Source organism: Vigna angularis, chromosome 7, assembly GCF_016808095.1.
Source record: "Vigna angularis cultivar LongXiaoDou No.4 chromosome 7, ASM1680809v1, whole genome shotgun sequence".
Classification (NCBI taxonomy): domain Eukaryota; kingdom Viridiplantae; phylum Streptophyta; class Magnoliopsida; order Fabales; family Fabaceae; genus Vigna; species Vigna angularis.
Window position 1 is genome coordinate 16,111,880 of NC_068976.1, and position 16,644 is coordinate 16,128,523.

The following is a 16,644-nucleotide window of genomic DNA, read 5'->3' on the forward strand; positions in this document are numbered from 1 at the left end:
AGGGAAATCCTAATATGATATTCAAGTATATTCAGAAAAAGGGGATATAAATTTTAATAAGCAACTATCATTAGGCTCTTTAGTAAGGGTAAATAAAACTAGTTACATTTACATATGATGCTTTCTCTCGTAACATGAGAAAATCTAAAGGACACTAGTTGCATCTACGTATCACATTCTAGTTACATCTGGAACTGAACGTCCTTTATATGTACCTCCAACGTCCTTAATAAATGTAAAATTTTGAACAACGTCAATTGTATGTGCACATAGACCTATCAATTTGGCCCCCTTACATGGTTTGGCCCTAACCCACATGGGTTGGAGCCAGAAAAATCCATAGGGCCAAAAAGCCCCTCGTAGAAAAAGCCCACAGGGCCAAAATATCTTCAAAAGCCCTGTGGGTCAGGGCCAACCCATGGACCTTTTTTTTAGAAAAAATGTTCATTTTGAATACAAGATAAAATATAATTAACTCTTACAAAAATAGTTACTATAAAAAATAAATTGAAATTTTTATAGGACGAGAGTTCTAGAATCAAGAAACAAAAGCAAAATGACAATATTTATTGAGTTAGATTATCTAAGTATATAATTAGAGGATCATTTTATAAATTTGAAATTTAAATATTTAATTTCGCTTTTTTTTAGGTTATAAATTAGAAATTAACTTTCTATCTATAATTATCCAAATTGAAATTTAAGAGAAGATTTTCTCTAATTGAAGCTCTTAATTTAAAAAAAATAAGGCTTCTTTATTTTCTTAGAAAGCTATTGAAAAAGAAATTAAATATAAATGATTTTCTTTTTCATTTTATACCCAACAAATCATGCTCATAACATAAATAATAAGTAAAAAGAAAAAACTCATAAACCTTGTGTAGGCTGCAGTTGTATTCGTCCATAGGATTCAATCTCGTCGTACTACTTACTCAAAATGTTTACATTTTAGATGTCATAAACATAAACATAAATATACATTTATGTTATGTGTTCTAATTGAAAGTTAAAAATAAATTATTTAATGTGTTAGTCAAAGAATTGAAACACTATAACATTTATCATTCTTTAGTACTTTAGGTCTATTTAAAATTTTCATTTTTTTTATAAATTTTTAAGAAATTAACTTTCTTTTTATAATATATCTTATAGTAATTTTGAAAAAATATTATCAAAGAAAAAAAAACAAAATAAAACATAAGTTTAATTTACACATAAAATATTAATACTATTTTTGATCCAAAAATTTTAGATAATAAACTTTTGAATTATTTTTAATTTTAAATAATTAAAAACAGATTGAGTGATATTTTAGAAGTCGAGAAAACAAAACAGTGATTCTTTTTAAGAAGGGTAAAAGCGGTGAAAATATTAAATCAATTTAATATGTTATTATTTCTCTTTGGGGTTATTTTGATATTACTAATTATATATAATTTTTTAATAATTGGTGTCTGCAATATAAGACATAATTGTATTAAAATTGACAACAAAATAAAGCATTTTTATAATATTTTAGTAAAAAAAAATTGTAATACTATTTAGTTGTATAAAATTAAGTATGTGATTTGCAATTGTTTTTAATTATTTAAAAAAGTGGTTGTTTTGAATATTAAATATTCTATTATACTATAATTAATTAGTTTTATTTAATAATTTGAAATAAAAAATCAATTACATGAATATAAAATTTAGTACTTTTAATAGTTACTATGAGAATATTGAAGTTTAGTTTCCAAAATTTTTTTAGTGGGCCTAAACCCACCTTAACCCTGACCCTAACCTCCTTGAGAGGAGACTTTGGGAGCTGGGGCTTTTTTTTTGCCCCAATTTGAGGGGCTTCTTAAGAGGGGGTTTTTTCAAGAGTGGATTAGGACTAGTTCCGGGGTCATGGGTTAAATTGACAGCTCTATGTGCACATGATGTTTCCATTATCACGCCAAGTTTAGAACTTTCGTTTTATCCATAAAACTATAATTTTTCTTTATGTACCTAAACCTCTATCGAGTATTGAGACATATATTTGTAAATAAAATATGGAAGCACGTGTTTAGATTTTGTCCTTAGGTCTTTTAAGATGCATTTCTATAATATACATTTGAGTATATTCGTATACCTAGTATATTCATAATATATCATCTCTAGATATCACTTACATAAAGATAATTTATCAGAATGATCTATGTATAATATCTAATATTTATGTAATTTAAAAATGAATCACATACATAGACGTGTTTAGTTTCCATTAAAATGAAGGTCATTTTTATCTTTCTCCCCTTCATCAATAGTACATCTTCGCATATCTCAGCATTCATGCACGGATGATATTTAGCTTCCTTCAGCAAACCTGTTCCTTCAAATTGGCACAAATCAGCAAAACAAACATACAAAACATACTCGTATATCCATCCTCACAATTCGGTGTTAACCGTGTCATCCCCAGAAACAAACAAAGCCTTAAAAGACACGTTTCATTATGCAACTCCTCTCATTTTCTTAAGCTTTTGTGAGGCTTATTATTCCTAGAATAGTTTAAGAAAACATTGAAGTTAAAACCGAATGACAACTAAAATTAACATCCTGCAACTTAATCTAACCCCTTTCCTCAGAAACTACTGAACACAAGTTTCACAGGTGTCACAACACAATCATCATCAAGTTGAATATACGTATCTGTTGCATCAGTGATTCGAAGTTCTGCTCCGGTTAACTGGAATAATCGCTACATGTCTGACAGAAAATATCTATGCCACCAACCCCATAGGATAGGGCAGCATTATTTCACGATTCAGGAAAAGATCGATTTTATTATAGAAATTTGTGTTGGGAAACAGGTTCGAAGAAAAATCTATTATTTGTTTGATTTCTCTTTCTATCACTATATTCTTTCTGAAATAACCTAATCACAGAGCTCACAATAAACAATTAAATACAAATTATAATCATTCACTGACTAGAGAGAAGAGGGGGTGAAGTTAGAAAAACAACACATACCTGATTCAGATTGGCTAAAGAAACTACTGAAATAAGGAATGAAATAGATAAATGTAGGTAGCCATTGCTCTCAACCAATTTAACTAAATCAGCCTTGCAAAGGTTTGGCCTTGCGGACATGGCCCATACTATTGACAAGATCTTTGCGAGTACAAACTGGAAAAGTATTGATGTTTTGGAATGCTTTCAGCCTCCACAGGACATAAGGGAAGCTGAGCTGATCCCTAGAAGTGAAGCGAACCACCTCATTAAACCAGACGCACATCAATAGATTAGTTAGGGGTGTATGCTTCCTGATGATAACAGAGGCTTCGCATAGAGCTGCAGTGCACAAGTTTAAAGGAACATTTTACAAAATGTATGGGCAAAGGTGGAGATACAATCCAATGTAAGCCAAAGTTTGGCAACAGACTGAATGAGAGGATTGAAATCTATTGACAATTTGACATATAGCAAGATCTTAAATGAAATAAATCATGGATTTTTTTTAATAGAGGAAAAGAAGAAAGATGTAAAATTTACTTAACTTTTAGATAATAAAAATATGATCAGTGCATACCTTTTTTCCCATTAAATCTCTTGTCTTCTGGCAAGCCATCTTTTCTGTATTGATTCAGTTGCACTTCAACTTCCTCTGGCTTGGCTTTGTTCTTCTTGACAACAGCCTTAGCCTCATCGTAGACACTACTGCGAGCTCCATGTTCTGATATGGCAAGCAAAGATTTTGGGCGCCAAAGAAGTGTTTCCAACACACCTAGTGGGTCTCTCCGGAATTGGGACTTAGAGTCTACCCAAATTGAGTATTTAGCTTGAGGAAAAAGGCGATGACTTAACATCTGAAAGAGTTCCAAGTGCACACATGGTTCAAAAAGTGAACAAAGGAAAATCTTACAAGAGGATGATAACCTAAACTAAAAAATATATGGATTATACAAGCTTTTCAATTCAATTAAACACAAAATTTTCATCGATCTGGTAAAGGCATGTGTCGATTGATAGAGTTGCTGAAGGACAACAATCATTATGAGTATGCAATTACATAGCAGTGTGTGGACAAAATAAGAATCTTCAAAAGGGGCAGGACACACAACTGACTGGAGCCACGTGTTAATTATGCACTGCTATAAAGACATAGCAAATGTCATAAAAAAGAAGACACCAGGCTTCAAAGATTTACTACCTTGGGAATTTTACCATTCAACCTTTGATCGGCAAAAGGAAGATCTCGAACAACAACAACACGCCAATTTCCAATAAAGCCATTTTCCCCGATTCTACGCTCCACCAACTCCTGCGCTTTGACGGTGATTTCATCCCAGAATGCAACATAGCAAACCTGCATACCACTAAATAGATTTGGCAAATAAGATCAGAGACTTCTGGACGTATCAATAACAAACTCTTATACTGCTTAAATAACCTTCTTAAGCGAAGCCTCAGACATTCCAATTGGCTGATAGAGATCATCTCCACCACCAAATGCACAAGTAGATACCACGACTTTGCAACCTTGCATGTAACTTTTATCTTGATCAGATATCTTAAACCCACCATTCACACTGAAAAACCCACAATGTACCGTCATAGTTTCTTTCACCTACACGAAGAAACAAAGGCTAGAGTAACCATATAACTACCCCCAAGAAAAAAAGTAGCTAAAAATGAGAACAAAAACCATCTCATTACCTCAAAACTTCTATCTCTCTCCTCAAATGTTTGATTTCCAGTAAATAAATTAAACCGTGTGTCCTCTGTACGCAATTGAGACAACGTAACATTCGCACCTACAAAAGACCTATCACTCTCTGACATGTATAAAACTTCACCAACAGGAATTCTAGAAGATTCTTGTTCCACAGGTATATCCAGCTGCTCAAGCTTTTCAGGAGGTAGGAGCTTCAAGCAACCTGTTAGGGATCAAATCACACATCAACACCCTATCCTATGCATCTTGAAATGAAAAAAATTACCATCTCAACTGAGAATTATCCACCCCCAACATCCACCCTGACAATTAACCACTTTTAAGAGACAGTTAAGTACCACATTTCAATATACACAACACTATTAAGTACCAAGCATTAGCGAAAGCATATTCAATCATTAGTGTCACAACAAGTACAAGTTGATAAATATACACATTCATTTACTCTTAACCACGTGTGCACAATTTGTCACCATAAAACATTTCGGTAACCCTGATGACCTGCTAAGCACTTGTAATAAAATCTATTTACCAATTAATATCACTTGTAATTGAGCCATTAATTCCAGAAGAGTCAGACATTTCTATTGTATACACACAACAATTCCCTCTTTAAGCACTTATCAGACAAAGTCAATCGCACAGCTCTCGATATTTTTCGACAATCTCATGAAACAATTACCCACAAGTGGAGTCTTACTACAATCATCACTAATATGAAAATAGAGAGAAAAAGGTACTCACGCTCTCTGATGCCAGCCACAACATGTGTGGTAGGATCGAGGCGATTCAAGTTGGTGGGGGCCTTCCGCAATGTGGGACTAGATCCATCTATTCTGTGAGTGCGTGTTTCTATGCGGCTGTTCGTGTTTAAACCATTCAAGCTTCGCCCAATTCTGGTGGCCTCGAATATGAACAATCCCGCAGCTGGAACAATGACGAGCAGCATCCAGTATCTGACGAATAGCTTCCGGAGCAATCTTCTGTTGCCGAGTTTCTTGCGCTTCCGTCGCGCGCGGACCCGCATCCGACCCAGCTCGTCGGATTCCTCATCCGACAAGGAGATCGAGACACTCTTGTTCTGGAACATTACGGAAGACGTGGCGTGACGCGGTTGCGAGAGGGAAAGAGGGAAATTGAAACAGGGAACGAGGATGATAATGCAGAATAGATTTAACGACCTAAGAACTGCCCAGATTCCCTTCCAAGGTCCCGTTCTATTGGTACCTCTCGCATACGAACAATTTTTTTTTTCAAAAAAAAAAAATTTAAATAATGTTTAGTTCTATGAATAAAAAACTTTCTCATTTTCTTTTTTAATTTTTTGCTTCTATAAGAAAATTAAATATACCCTTACCTTTAAGTTACTTAGGTACTACATTTTTTATTTAAATTAACAATAAAATAACATTTCTTTTTTGTTTTGCATGTTTACTCACCTTGGTTCAGTAAAGTGCTTTATTTATTATCCCTTTGGCTATCATCCAAAGAAATTTCTCTTTTGTAAAATACATTTCAATGTAAAAACTTAGAGGCTAGTACAATAGGTTGAATAGTATGGGTAAAATACTCTACATATTTTAGCAGTTCTTACGAATTATATATTTATATATATATATATATATATGAACTTGTGGATGCAAATTAATTTAGAGACACATTTAAATTAAATTCGATGTTTTTAAATAAGTTGATTTTAATATTCTTTAGCAAAACCCTATTTAATTTAAAATGTCATGCTTCCCCTATCGAGTTGTGCGTTTCTTCTTCTTTTAAAATGTCAATCTATTTTATATTATTTTTAGTTATTATAAAAAAATAACAAACTAAACATATTTTAAACTTTAATAATGTGATAACAGTTTAGACTGTCTGGCATATATATATATATATATATATATATATATATATATATATATATATATATATATATATATACATATGTATATATATATAACGTTTTTAAAATATAAAACAAATTCAAAATATAAATTAAAAAGAAAAATTGAAGGATTTAGAATTATTCTCAATAGAAACAAATGTAACATCTTCACTATATCTACAGAGAGATAATAGAGTGATAGGCTTGGCATAGATAACAAGAATACTGGAGGCGATTGGCATGGAAACTAAATTGTTGCACATCCATTTTTTCTTTGGTATTATTTTATCAAGAATTTCTGTACAAGAGTTGTTCTTGTGACAGCATGATGTCTAGAGGCACAACCAATCAAAGTTTATGTCTACCTCTGACAAACGATGAAAAATTGATACACTAAGAAATTTCACACGCCATTATTTATCTCAATATGCCAAATGAAGGAACAAATAGGCATAAGAAATTAAGGATAAGTACCACAATTTAGGTCAGGAAAAGAAACCTGCACTATGGTAGTAAACCACTAGTTTGGTTGGGGGTGAAAGAGAAATATCATCATACCTACAATTCCAATTCCATACAGATCAAGGAAACAAGGGATGGGGAAACGGATGGCAAGATTCTGAATACATTACACGCCTTGGGATACTTCTCAATCTCTCTTTACTTTCTCTAACGAAAATCTACAACAACAAATGAAAACAAATAGTTGTTTCCAATATAATCCCATTCCAGAGACACCAGGAGGACAGAAAAATACAAACCATACATGTAAAATCCCAACCTCAACGTTTGGAATATTGAGGGGCTTTACGAGCTTTCTTCAAACCAACTTTCTTCCTCTCAACCACTCTGGAATCTCTGGTAAGAAGTCCTTCCTGTCTCAATGGTGATCTATGATCTTCGCTCACCTTCAGCAAGGCACGGGCAATGCCAAGAGAAATTGCCTGTGCCTGACCAGACAAGCCACCACCCTCAGCTTTGACAAAAACATCATAACTACTTTCATATCCCAAAGTTATCAAAGGGACCTTAATGTATTGAAGCCACAATGGGTTTCCTTGAAGATATTCCTGCACAAAATTAATGTAAATCAGACAAAAAAGAGATCAAAAGGAAACAACATTTGTCAATCACAAAAAAGAGACACAGATCTAACGTGTAAAAATCCACAAAAAAAAAATGAAAACTCCTAAAAGACACAACCACAACTGTAAAAAGGTCGTCCACAGATTACAAATAACTCGAACATTATGATAAATTTCTCATTAAATCCTAAATCCAAAATGACAATATGAGAAATTTCTTTTTAATAGTAGAAAAGAAACAACGAGCCACCAAAAAACTTCAATCAGACAAATTAGTAAAAGCAACCCATTCATTATGAAAATACAAAATTAATTTAAATAAAACAGTAAAAGACCCACCACACATATACATTGTATCATCGCAACTCGTAGTATTGATTATTCTTCAACAATGCTAAGCAAAAAACTTAATAAAAAATCCAACACCTGGCAGATATTCAAATTATATCTTGTATAAGCCACCAAATCAAATGACACACCTGAAGGGATGTTTGGTAGAGATGGTGGAAAATAAAAGGAACTTGAAAACTATCTACATCAACTCAACCATGCAAAGCCAAAGTGAAGTTGGAGTCTACCCCCCCCCCCCTGGTTGTGAAGCAGAAGTTGGCACGGCATATGCAAGTAGTGCTTCAGGTTGAGCAGTCAGGGTCTTTGTTTTCTTACTGAATAATCAGGTAGAAAATCTTGTTAACGGAAAGTATGGGATCCTATTAGCAGCCCGCCCAAAGACAACTCATGACACTCCAGGCCACATGGGCCTTCCCAAACCCAAACAGACATCCTCTAGGCCATGGCTGAACAACTACTATTAGAAGTGACCTATTTCAAATTTTCTTTATCCTTTACCGGTAGGATGTCTCTAACCTTGGATTTCAGTAGTACAATTACCTTTGGTCTTTTAAATAGGTATACTGGAAATCACGAATGAGAACTACGTTACCTTCTTTTCTTCAGTATAGTGGCTCGTTTATTTCCATTAATTTTCCCACAATCATGACTAAGCCTAACGTTTGAATGCTGTCATTGGTATAATCTAACCTCTGACTTGGGAGAAAGCGTGACTAAGGCCGATTAGGAAGCCTGTGACACATCAATGTGAATGTATTCAAGAAGAGATTTCACACCTTGACAGAATACTCACCCAGCTCTTCCCATATACCCTCTCAGTCTTACAATAATGACTCACATTAAGTTACCCCTGAGTGTAGTTAATCAACTCCGTCAACTGAAAAACAAGACGTCCATTATGTTGCTAAAAGTGTGCTTAAGGTCCAATGCAATTGCAGTCACATTAACTTCCTAGGAGAAAAACATTGGGAGCAAAAAGAAAAGGACACTTTAGTTACTCTGTCATTCCAGAAGCAGCAAAGCACCAGAACCATCTCCTCCGTTGACTGTGTGCCATCCGCAAAACTATCTGCTTTCTCAACTGAGACAATTTCATGGCACAGAACAATTAGTGGCAATGGTGACTGGTTGTTAAGAAAAAACCGGGTTCAGACATGGGTTATCCATAGTGTAAAGAAAGAATGAATTGGAGCAGTCATCCATGGAAGAAAGGAAGATAGCCACTGACGAGCAAGAACAGAAATCACAGGAAGTCAAAGAACTTCCAATACAACACCAGATACCAGAGAGTTTATGAATCAGAATATTCTGAATCGGCTGAATTTCACAGTGTAGCACAATACATACATATATCAGCAGCTGTAATACATCAACTCATATAACTGTAATGATTGAGCTATTAACAGAACCTCGGACAAACAAAATCAACTAACCAATACCCTGTCTGGATAAAAAATTCCACAAACACTACTAAGTAAACAAAATAAAACGAACTTAATATAGCAAACAAGTCCTGAAATTTCCAGTTGAATCATTTTATCTAATTTTCTAAACTTATCCACTTACTATCATTCTAATTCCTAAATATATGTTAATATATCATTTAAGTCACGCTTTTATCCATATTTTGGAGTAATATGATTGACAAATTGCACTTCCCCGGACTTACGTAGAATTCCTTGAGATTCAGGACTAACGGAACTACACTATGCACTCTTAGGAACTAAAATGATGATTTACTACAAACTGAGCATCTCAATTCAACTAACTAAACAGTAAAACACAGAGATATATGTCATTCACATTTAGGCAAATTATAAACCAGAACTCGAAATTCCGATTAATGACAAAATCAACGAAACTGATAAAGTAGGGTGAGAGTCTGAAAGAAACAGAGAAAGAAGTAGGGAGAGAGGGGACAAGACCTTAGCGTCGCGGTAATTGATGATGAATTTGCCGGTTCCTTCCTGGAGAACGACGCGAGCGATGGCGCTCTTACGGCGACCGGTGCCTATGATGGTCTGGGCGGCGAAGCCACCAGGAAGCCTCGATTTGACGAACTTCTTGAGGTCTTCGGTTTCCGGTTCGGCGAGCGCAGTGGCGGAGACGACGAGGGAAGGGATTTTGGGGAAGCGCGAGAGGGAGAGCGTTGTGGCGAAGGAGAGAGTGTTGGGTCTCTGAGAAATGTGGGAAGAGAAAGAAAGTGAAGAGAGGGAGGTGCTGAGTGCCGAAAGGGAAACCGCCATTTTCCACTGCCTTGGCAAATGCAAGCTTGAGTGGATAGTGTGTTCAGCAATTCCAGATAAAGGAGATAACGATTTATTAACAATTTTCTTTATTTAAAAAACTTTTACTATCACCAATTTTTTTTTATAGAAATTAGCAATTTATTTTCTCATAAAATTTATAAATATTTTTTTTATGAAATTTTTTGTGGAAAGAAATTATAATTATAATTTTTTATTAAATTAATTATCTTTTAAAAATTTAGAAAATTTAACATTTCACTTAAAAAATAAAAGTTTAAAATTCTTTGTATTTTCAAATTCAAATTCATGTTCTTCTTTTCATAGTTTAATTTTTCAACTTTGTTGGTTGTTTAATTTTGGTTGAAATTTCATTAATTTTCGAATTGTATAATTTTGGTTGAAATTTCATTAATTTTCGAATTGATTAATTTTGGTTGGAAGATCAGATACCAATTCCATTTAGTTGTTCTCAATTCTCAATTGTCAATCCAAATATATTTCTGCATTCTGCTTCATAGGGATACTGCAAATTGCACTTTAAATTAAAATGTTTAATTATTCAATTATTATTGATTTGTTTTGGTGCATAATCTAAAGGGTATAGGTGATTTCTTATTTATTATTTATAGGAGTATCTAAAGCCATTTTAAACATATTTTAAATAAAATGAATTTTATATTTTTTATAGATTCCAAAATATGTTTGTTGATGAAAAATAAGTTAGTGGTTATCTTAATTAGAAGTTAAAGGAAAGGTCATTTTTTTGTTTGTTTATAATCATAAAAAATATTTTAAAAAATATTATATGACAATTTATTTCAAATAGGTTAAGTTAAATTAAATTTTAGATTTTCTTGGCTTATGGTTCTCCTGAAAATTCAAAATAAATATGTATAAAAAAAATTTAAAAGGAATTAAGAAGTAGCTTTTTTATTAGCAAAAGCTATAAAAATGGACTATAATCTAAAACAAAAATTGTAAAATCTCACTGAAATACATGCCTAAAATATGAAGTTCTTCATTATTGGTACAATTCCATGGACTCTAAGTCTAATTCTCCACTGCCATGAAGAAAAGGAAAGAAAAACAAAACAAAATCATTGATCATATGCAATTGTTCCTCCCCATTTTCTCACACGACCCTCTGCTTCTTCAGCCTGTGAAATCCATTGCGACAACAGTAAAATTTGAACATATAAGATTACTTACAACAAATTTGAACAAAAGAAAACATTATTGATTCCAATTGGAACATTTAACTTCAAACCTTAAACTCTTGCAAGATTAAATTAAAGAGAGGGAGAATAATAAATGTAGAATGTGCTAACCTCTTTTTTCCAATTGGTTATTGAAGTGACTACTATAAGGATTGTGGTCTGCAAAACTATGCCTGCAATCATCCCTGACCAAATACCCTGCATTACACACAGACATGAAGAGTAATATCAAAACTATTGCTATGACAATATATTGTAGAACTTATGTCAAAACAAAAAATTGCAAAACTATGACACAAACAAACAATTAAGGTTCATGATGTACATTTTGGATTAAGTTTTTCATACTATAGAGACATTTTTTCATATTGTCCCTCAAAAGAGACCGTACCAGAAGCTCAAGTGAGAATCTGAACTCAAAAACAACATAATGTGAAGAGAATGTAAGGATGGTAAATCACCACTACTCCAAAATTAAGTGTAAATCCCAAGATTATTCCTGCTGGTAATCCAAATACATAGTAGCACCCAATGTTGATGTATGCTACAAGAGATTGCCAACCAGCTCCAACAGCAACACCTAATGAAGTTTTATCATGGAAAAAGTTATGAGATTTAACACACACATATAGCAAAAACATGTACTTAACAAATTTTATGCCTTAAAACTTGCATTTAACTTGATTGGATGATGTAATTTGAGAGTTTTTAGTTTGTGGGAGTGACTAACCAGATAGGACTGGTTGAAGGCTGTTTAGAAGCACAGTGACACCGAGCAAAGCAGCAAGCTTAGTTGTTTCATGCGCAACTGCAGAGCTGGTGGTAAAAAAGTAGGGAAAAAAATCCTTTGTTGATAGCACTACGATCATGACCACAAAACCTATGGCCACTGATGTGATTGAAACCACCCACACTGAAAACCTTGCAGCCTTGAAATCACCAGCACCAAGTTCATTTGACACTCTCACACTGTCCATCCATTAAAACAACTCATTTAGAATATTATTCTTCACTCACTAGTAGAAAAGTCTAAAAATAACATAAGTAAAAAGTTTTTTCTTTATTAATGTTATGAGAACATACCTTATAGCAGCATTGAACCCAATTGCAATCATGGCATCCCAGCCATTAATGTTCATACTGCAAACATCAAAACAAGTATTAGTACTCAATTTTAATCTCTCTAAAAGCACTAAAAGCATTATTTTTGTGTGTTGAAACAAAGGGTCTGAAAACATTTTTAAGCCAATTCTATTTTCAACTTCTGCAACAAAGAGACATTGGAGGGTTAGAAAATTATTCACCAGATAGATATGGCATCAACAGGTATCAGAGGATTTTCCAAACGCCCTGTTATCACCACCAGTATCATCAAATACCAGAACTCCAAGCTGCCACAATATTCATTTCAGAAGGTCAAATTTAGCACCAAACATAATCAACTTCAATGCAGAAAATTAAGCAGGCTAGTGAAAATACCATAGCATAACAGCTGAAGCAAGAGAAAGCTTGACAAAACCAAACAAGTCCACAAATGCTAGCCATGTGAATCCAGTCCATGCTCCATCTGACTTTGTGATGAGAATGTAGAGCAGTTGTGCAATCACAATCAACCACCATGATGTGTTAAGAGTGATAGCTGCTCCAATCAGACCCCACTCCAGCTTCAGTATAAGAAGCCAGCTAAAAACTGTGTGCAGCACCAAAACACCCACTGATACCCATAACATGACCAACACTTTCCCTTGTGCCTGCAAAAACTTTTGGATTGGAAAGTTTATAGCATATGCAAATAACTGGGGTATCATCCACAGAGCAAATTTTCCTGAAAAAACAAAGCAGATTGAGTTCATAATATTTGAAGTGAGTGTTTTGAAGAGAAATAGGAAAGTGAATTGTAACCTGCAGCATGTGAAATCTGAGATGTTTGTCCAAGCAACACTAAAATTGGGGGTGACCAAATATAAATAGGTAACATAAGAAGTGCAGTGATGAACAAGATGACCCATGATCTCTGCATGTACACTCCCAACATCGTCATCTGTCCTGCACCAAAAGCTTGCCCACACAGAGTCTCCAAGGCACTTCCCATTCCCAACTTATCACAACACCAACAACATAAACAATCCATCAAAATAAAAATAAAAATAAATTAAAATTGTACATACTTTTACATATTTAAATAATATATAAAATTGAAGTCATTGAGAATGTCCTAATAAAGATTTTGCATGCAAATATAATTTTCTTTTATGTCTAAGAAGATTAAAATGTATTAAATTCGTACTACAAAATACTACATCTTTAGCCCAACTTTTAAATAAAATATTTCCACTTCAAAATTATGTATTAAAACACAAATTCCTTATAATAAAATAGTGACTAAAACACGATTTTTTTTCTTTAAATTAAATATTTTACTAATTTTAGTAAATTTTCTACAACACTTATAATAGATTGACTTTCTTTTTTCATTGTATTTTATAGCTATTCACACGTGAATATCAGTTCTGAAACAGTTGAAAAAAGAAAAGTTTGTGATCATGACGTAGAACCTCTCTCCACCACACCACTGAAGCCTATATTCAGGTTTAGCTTTTAGTAAATGAAGTCGTGCTAATTAATACTTTGCGAAAATATAGCACTGCTTACGTATATAAACATATTTTTATTCATAAATGCATATAAATAAAATAATTATATGTGAGAGATATTTAATTATTTTGTAAAAAGTATAATTCTTCATTTTTATTATTTGACTAAATAAATCGGAGAACTCAAGAAGATTGAAGAAAAATATCATTAAAATTACATAAAATTTAATAAAAAATAAGAAATCTTTCACAAATTATGCAGACAGTGCCACCGAGAAAACCAAACAAATTATGCAGACAGTTCTACCAAGAAAACCAGACAAATTATGCAGACAGTACTCCCAAGAAAACCAGACAAATTATGCAGACAGTGCTCCCCAGAAAACAAAACAAGTTTCTTCATGACATTATGGCAAACAGTTGAAGAAAATCCAAAAAGAGAAGGCATGGGAAGACAAAGGTAGTTTGAGGGTACCATGACTCCAAAAGCAAGACCTGCAACGACGGAGTTTTCTACAGAAACTGCTGCAAGAGCAAGATCATCAACATGGCCTGCAAAAGTTTGAGTGAGTGCACCGAGCGAGTACTGACATATACAGGTGAGGATAGCGGGGCCTGCTAGTCTCCATAGCTTCTTTGATTCAAAAGCAAAACTCTTAACAGCAAACTTGAGTGTCTTTTCCTCAGCAGTGTCAGGATTCTCAGTGTTCTGTAGCAAGGGAGTGTCCATTGACATGTTTGGTTTCTTGAGCCACTTCTTCTGTCACTGATATTTGTTTCACTTAGAAAACTCAGAATTTCTGGTGGCGTTTGAATATCAGACAAACTCTGGTTTAGCTTTTATATAGTGTTAGGGAGTGTTGAAGTTGTAACTGAGATCATGGGAATGGCAAGTGCAGAGATGTGGAGGTTTTACCAACTGCAATTAATAAGTATTAAAGAAGGCGTCGGAATGGTAGCTAAGGTATATGGCCACTGTAGAAAATTGAGGTACTCTTTTTTTATATAAATAGAATATTTTAATTTAATTTAATCTTGATTTTTAAGTTTTATCTTTAAAGTTATAAATTAAAGTGTTTGAGGTTGAATATTTATTTTAAATAATTTTTTTCACCTTTCAGCTTTCTTCTGTTGTTAGTATTTTAATAAATAAATTATACTAATATTCTCATACTTAAGTTAGTTTAGTATTCAATCGATTTATTAATTAGTATTTTATCATATTTTAATATGTATTTGCAGATTTTTTTCATGTATTTTTATTATAGTCAACTTAATTACGACTTAGTTCTCTTAAACTTAATCTATTTAATTTAGTTGAATAGTTAATTAAAAATGGACACTTATTAGTTTCTCAAATTCAAACAATCCATTTGAAATAATTGGAATTATTATGTTTAATTGCTCTTAAAAAGTCAATTTTGAATTTAGTTTTATTGAGATGATAAACTTTTGTATAAATTTTATTTGGATAATACCAAGTCAAGTGAATATCATGAAAATAGAATACGTTACCAAATTAATGTACTATAATTGTGTGTATCTTTTTCTTTCACCGACTTCTCTCATTCTTTCTCATTTTTTTCACAAACATATTCTAATTAAAATCTAACTGTCTACAGTGTCCTATCAGAAAACAAAATATTTTTTTTTATTTTTTTTAGCGTTATTTATATATATGAATGTTTATATGATGATAAAAATATCAAGAATGCAACCAACAAAAATTTAATTATGACATATAATTTATTTATTTTGTTACATATTCATGATGTTACATTTATTATTTTATTTACTATGTTTTCTTTCCATTCCAAACTCAGCAATGTACGGATATGAGTGTTGATTATGACCTGTTTGTACGGAAGGAAGTTAATTTGGAAACCGTGATTCAGTGGGGGTTGTCACGAACTGGTGGCTACGCCCACCATTCCATGTAGAGTTGGTTGGATTAATTGCATTTTTCATTTGTTTTACCCAATATTTTAATATCTGAATATATATATATATATATATATATATATATATATATATATATATATATATATATATTAAATAGATAATTCATATTCATCCATATTGATTTCGAGATATTATAGGATTATCACCTAAATGTTTGACATGTAAAAAATGTAAATATAAGAATATTCGAGTAGTTAAAAGAAACAATTTTGCCTCAAAGCTTAAAAGAAAATTTAAAAATTAGAAATATAAATTCTATGCATCAACGATAAAGAGTTTGGTGTGTGCCCAAGTGTCATATCCTGAGATATATTATATATAACTGGATATTAGACAAATATTTCAAAAATTTAGAAATATATTATTTAAAAACAACAACAAAAAAAGCGATGAAACAAAAAAGAAGAAGCGATGAGGTATATACAAATAATGAAGGACTATATGCTCTTACACAAGAGGAAGTCAAATCACTGAGAGATTATTGAAACATTTAGACTCAAACTTTGAAGAATCTTAAGATAATTTGAGATTCATTTCATTTTTTTATATTAGTTAATGATGTGATTTCTTAGCCAAGTGCCAAGAAAACTCTTTGAGCTTCA

At 32.7% G+C, this 16,644-nt stretch overlaps 3 protein-coding genes across 6 annotated transcripts; all 3 read right to left on the reverse strand.

The window, feature by feature from the left end:
* Positions 1–2,163: 2,163 nt before the first annotated feature.
* On the reverse strand, positions 2,164–5,945 carry LOC108331461 (probable hexosyltransferase MUCI70). 3 transcript variants are annotated; one of them, XR_001832392.2, is made up of 7 exons: positions 5,447–5,945; positions 4,684–4,904; positions 4,418–4,594; positions 4,178–4,333; positions 3,557–3,833; positions 2,998–3,318; positions 2,164–2,350 (listed from the first exon to the last, which is right to left on the reverse strand). XR_001832392.2 is itself a non-coding variant. In XM_017566152.2 (6 exons), exons 1-6 carry the CDS (start codon positions 5,790–5,792, stop codon positions 3,086–3,088), a joined length of 1,410 nt encoding a protein of 469 aa, XP_017421641.1. In that variant the 5' UTR covers positions 5,793–5,945; the 3' UTR covers positions 2,943–3,085. The 3 variants fall into 3 exon arrangements, 1 of the variants encoding a protein (XP_017421641.1); XR_008250687.1 differs by having other exon boundaries at positions 2,164–2,356; XM_017566152.2 differs by lacking the exon at positions 2,164–2,350 and having other exon boundaries at positions 2,943–3,318.
* A 1,118-nt stretch (positions 5,946–7,063) lies between these two features.
* On the reverse strand, positions 7,064–10,322 carry LOC108332309 (30S ribosomal protein S9, chloroplastic). Of its 2 annotated transcripts, none has more exons than XM_017567702.2 (3): positions 9,946–10,322; positions 7,366–7,654; positions 7,064–7,264 (listed from the first exon to the last, which is right to left on the reverse strand). In XM_017567702.2, the coding sequence occupies exons 1-2, from the start codon at positions 10,264–10,266 to the stop codon at positions 7,367–7,369; spliced, it is 609 nt and encodes a 202-aa protein (XP_017423191.1). In that variant the 5' UTR covers positions 10,267–10,322; the 3' UTR covers positions 7,064–7,264; position 7,366. The 2 variants fall into 2 exon arrangements, with proteins under 2 accessions (XP_017423191.1, XP_017423112.1); XM_017567623.2 differs by having other exon boundaries at positions 7,351–7,654.
* An 861-nt stretch (positions 10,323–11,183) lies between these two features.
* On the reverse strand, positions 11,184–14,956 carry LOC108320332 (protein DETOXIFICATION 33-like). Its single transcript, XM_052866674.1, has 9 exons — positions 14,556–14,956; positions 13,389–13,584; positions 12,966–13,311; positions 12,791–12,877; positions 12,570–12,626; positions 12,217–12,455; positions 11,948–12,066; positions 11,598–11,684; positions 11,184–11,426 (listed from the first exon to the last, which is right to left on the reverse strand). The coding sequence occupies exons 1-9, from the start codon at positions 14,814–14,816 to the stop codon at positions 11,367–11,369; spliced, it is 1,452 nt and encodes a 483-aa protein (XP_052722634.1). The 5' UTR covers positions 14,817–14,956; the 3' UTR covers positions 11,184–11,366.
* Between the last annotated feature and the right edge of the window lie 1,688 nt (positions 14,957–16,644).

What these genes read in the sequence shown, in the direction of transcription:
- LOC108332309 (XM_017567702.2), bottom strand. Translation starts at nt 10,266, where the DNA reads ATGGCGGTTTCCCTTTCGGCACTCAGCACCTCCCTCTCTTCACTTTCT. An exon ending in TCAATTACCGCGACGCTAAG is followed by an intron (nt 7,655 to 9,945) that starts GTCTTGTCCCCT and finishes AATTTTGTGCAG; the next exon opens with GAATATCTTCAAGGAAACCC.
- LOC108331461 (XM_017566152.2), bottom strand. Translation starts at nt 5,792, where the DNA reads ATGTTCCAGAACAAGAGTGTCTCGATCTCCTTGTCGGATGAGGAATCC. An exon ending in CTGAGGCTTCGCTTAAGAAG is followed by an intron (nt 4,334 to 4,417) that starts GTTATTTAAGCA and finishes AGTGGTATGCAG; the next exon opens with GTTTGCTATGTTGCATTCTG. An exon ending in GAGATTTAATGGGAAAAAAG is followed by an intron (nt 3,319 to 3,556) that starts GTATGCACTGAT and finishes TGTGCACTGCAG; the next exon opens with CTCTATGCGAAGCCTCTGTT.
- LOC108320332 (XM_052866674.1), bottom strand. Translation starts at nt 14,816, where the DNA reads ATGTCAATGGACACTCCCTTGCTACAGAACACTGAGAATCCTGACACT. An exon ending in GTCTTGCTTTTGGAGTCATG is followed by an intron (nt 13,585 to 14,555) that starts GTACCCTCAAAC and finishes TGTTGTGATAAG; the next exon opens with TTGGGAATGGGAAGTGCCTT. An exon ending in GCTTCAGCTGTTATGCTATG is followed by an intron (nt 12,878 to 12,965) that starts GTATTTTCACTA and finishes ATATTGTGGCAG; the next exon opens with CTTGGAGTTCTGGTATTTGA.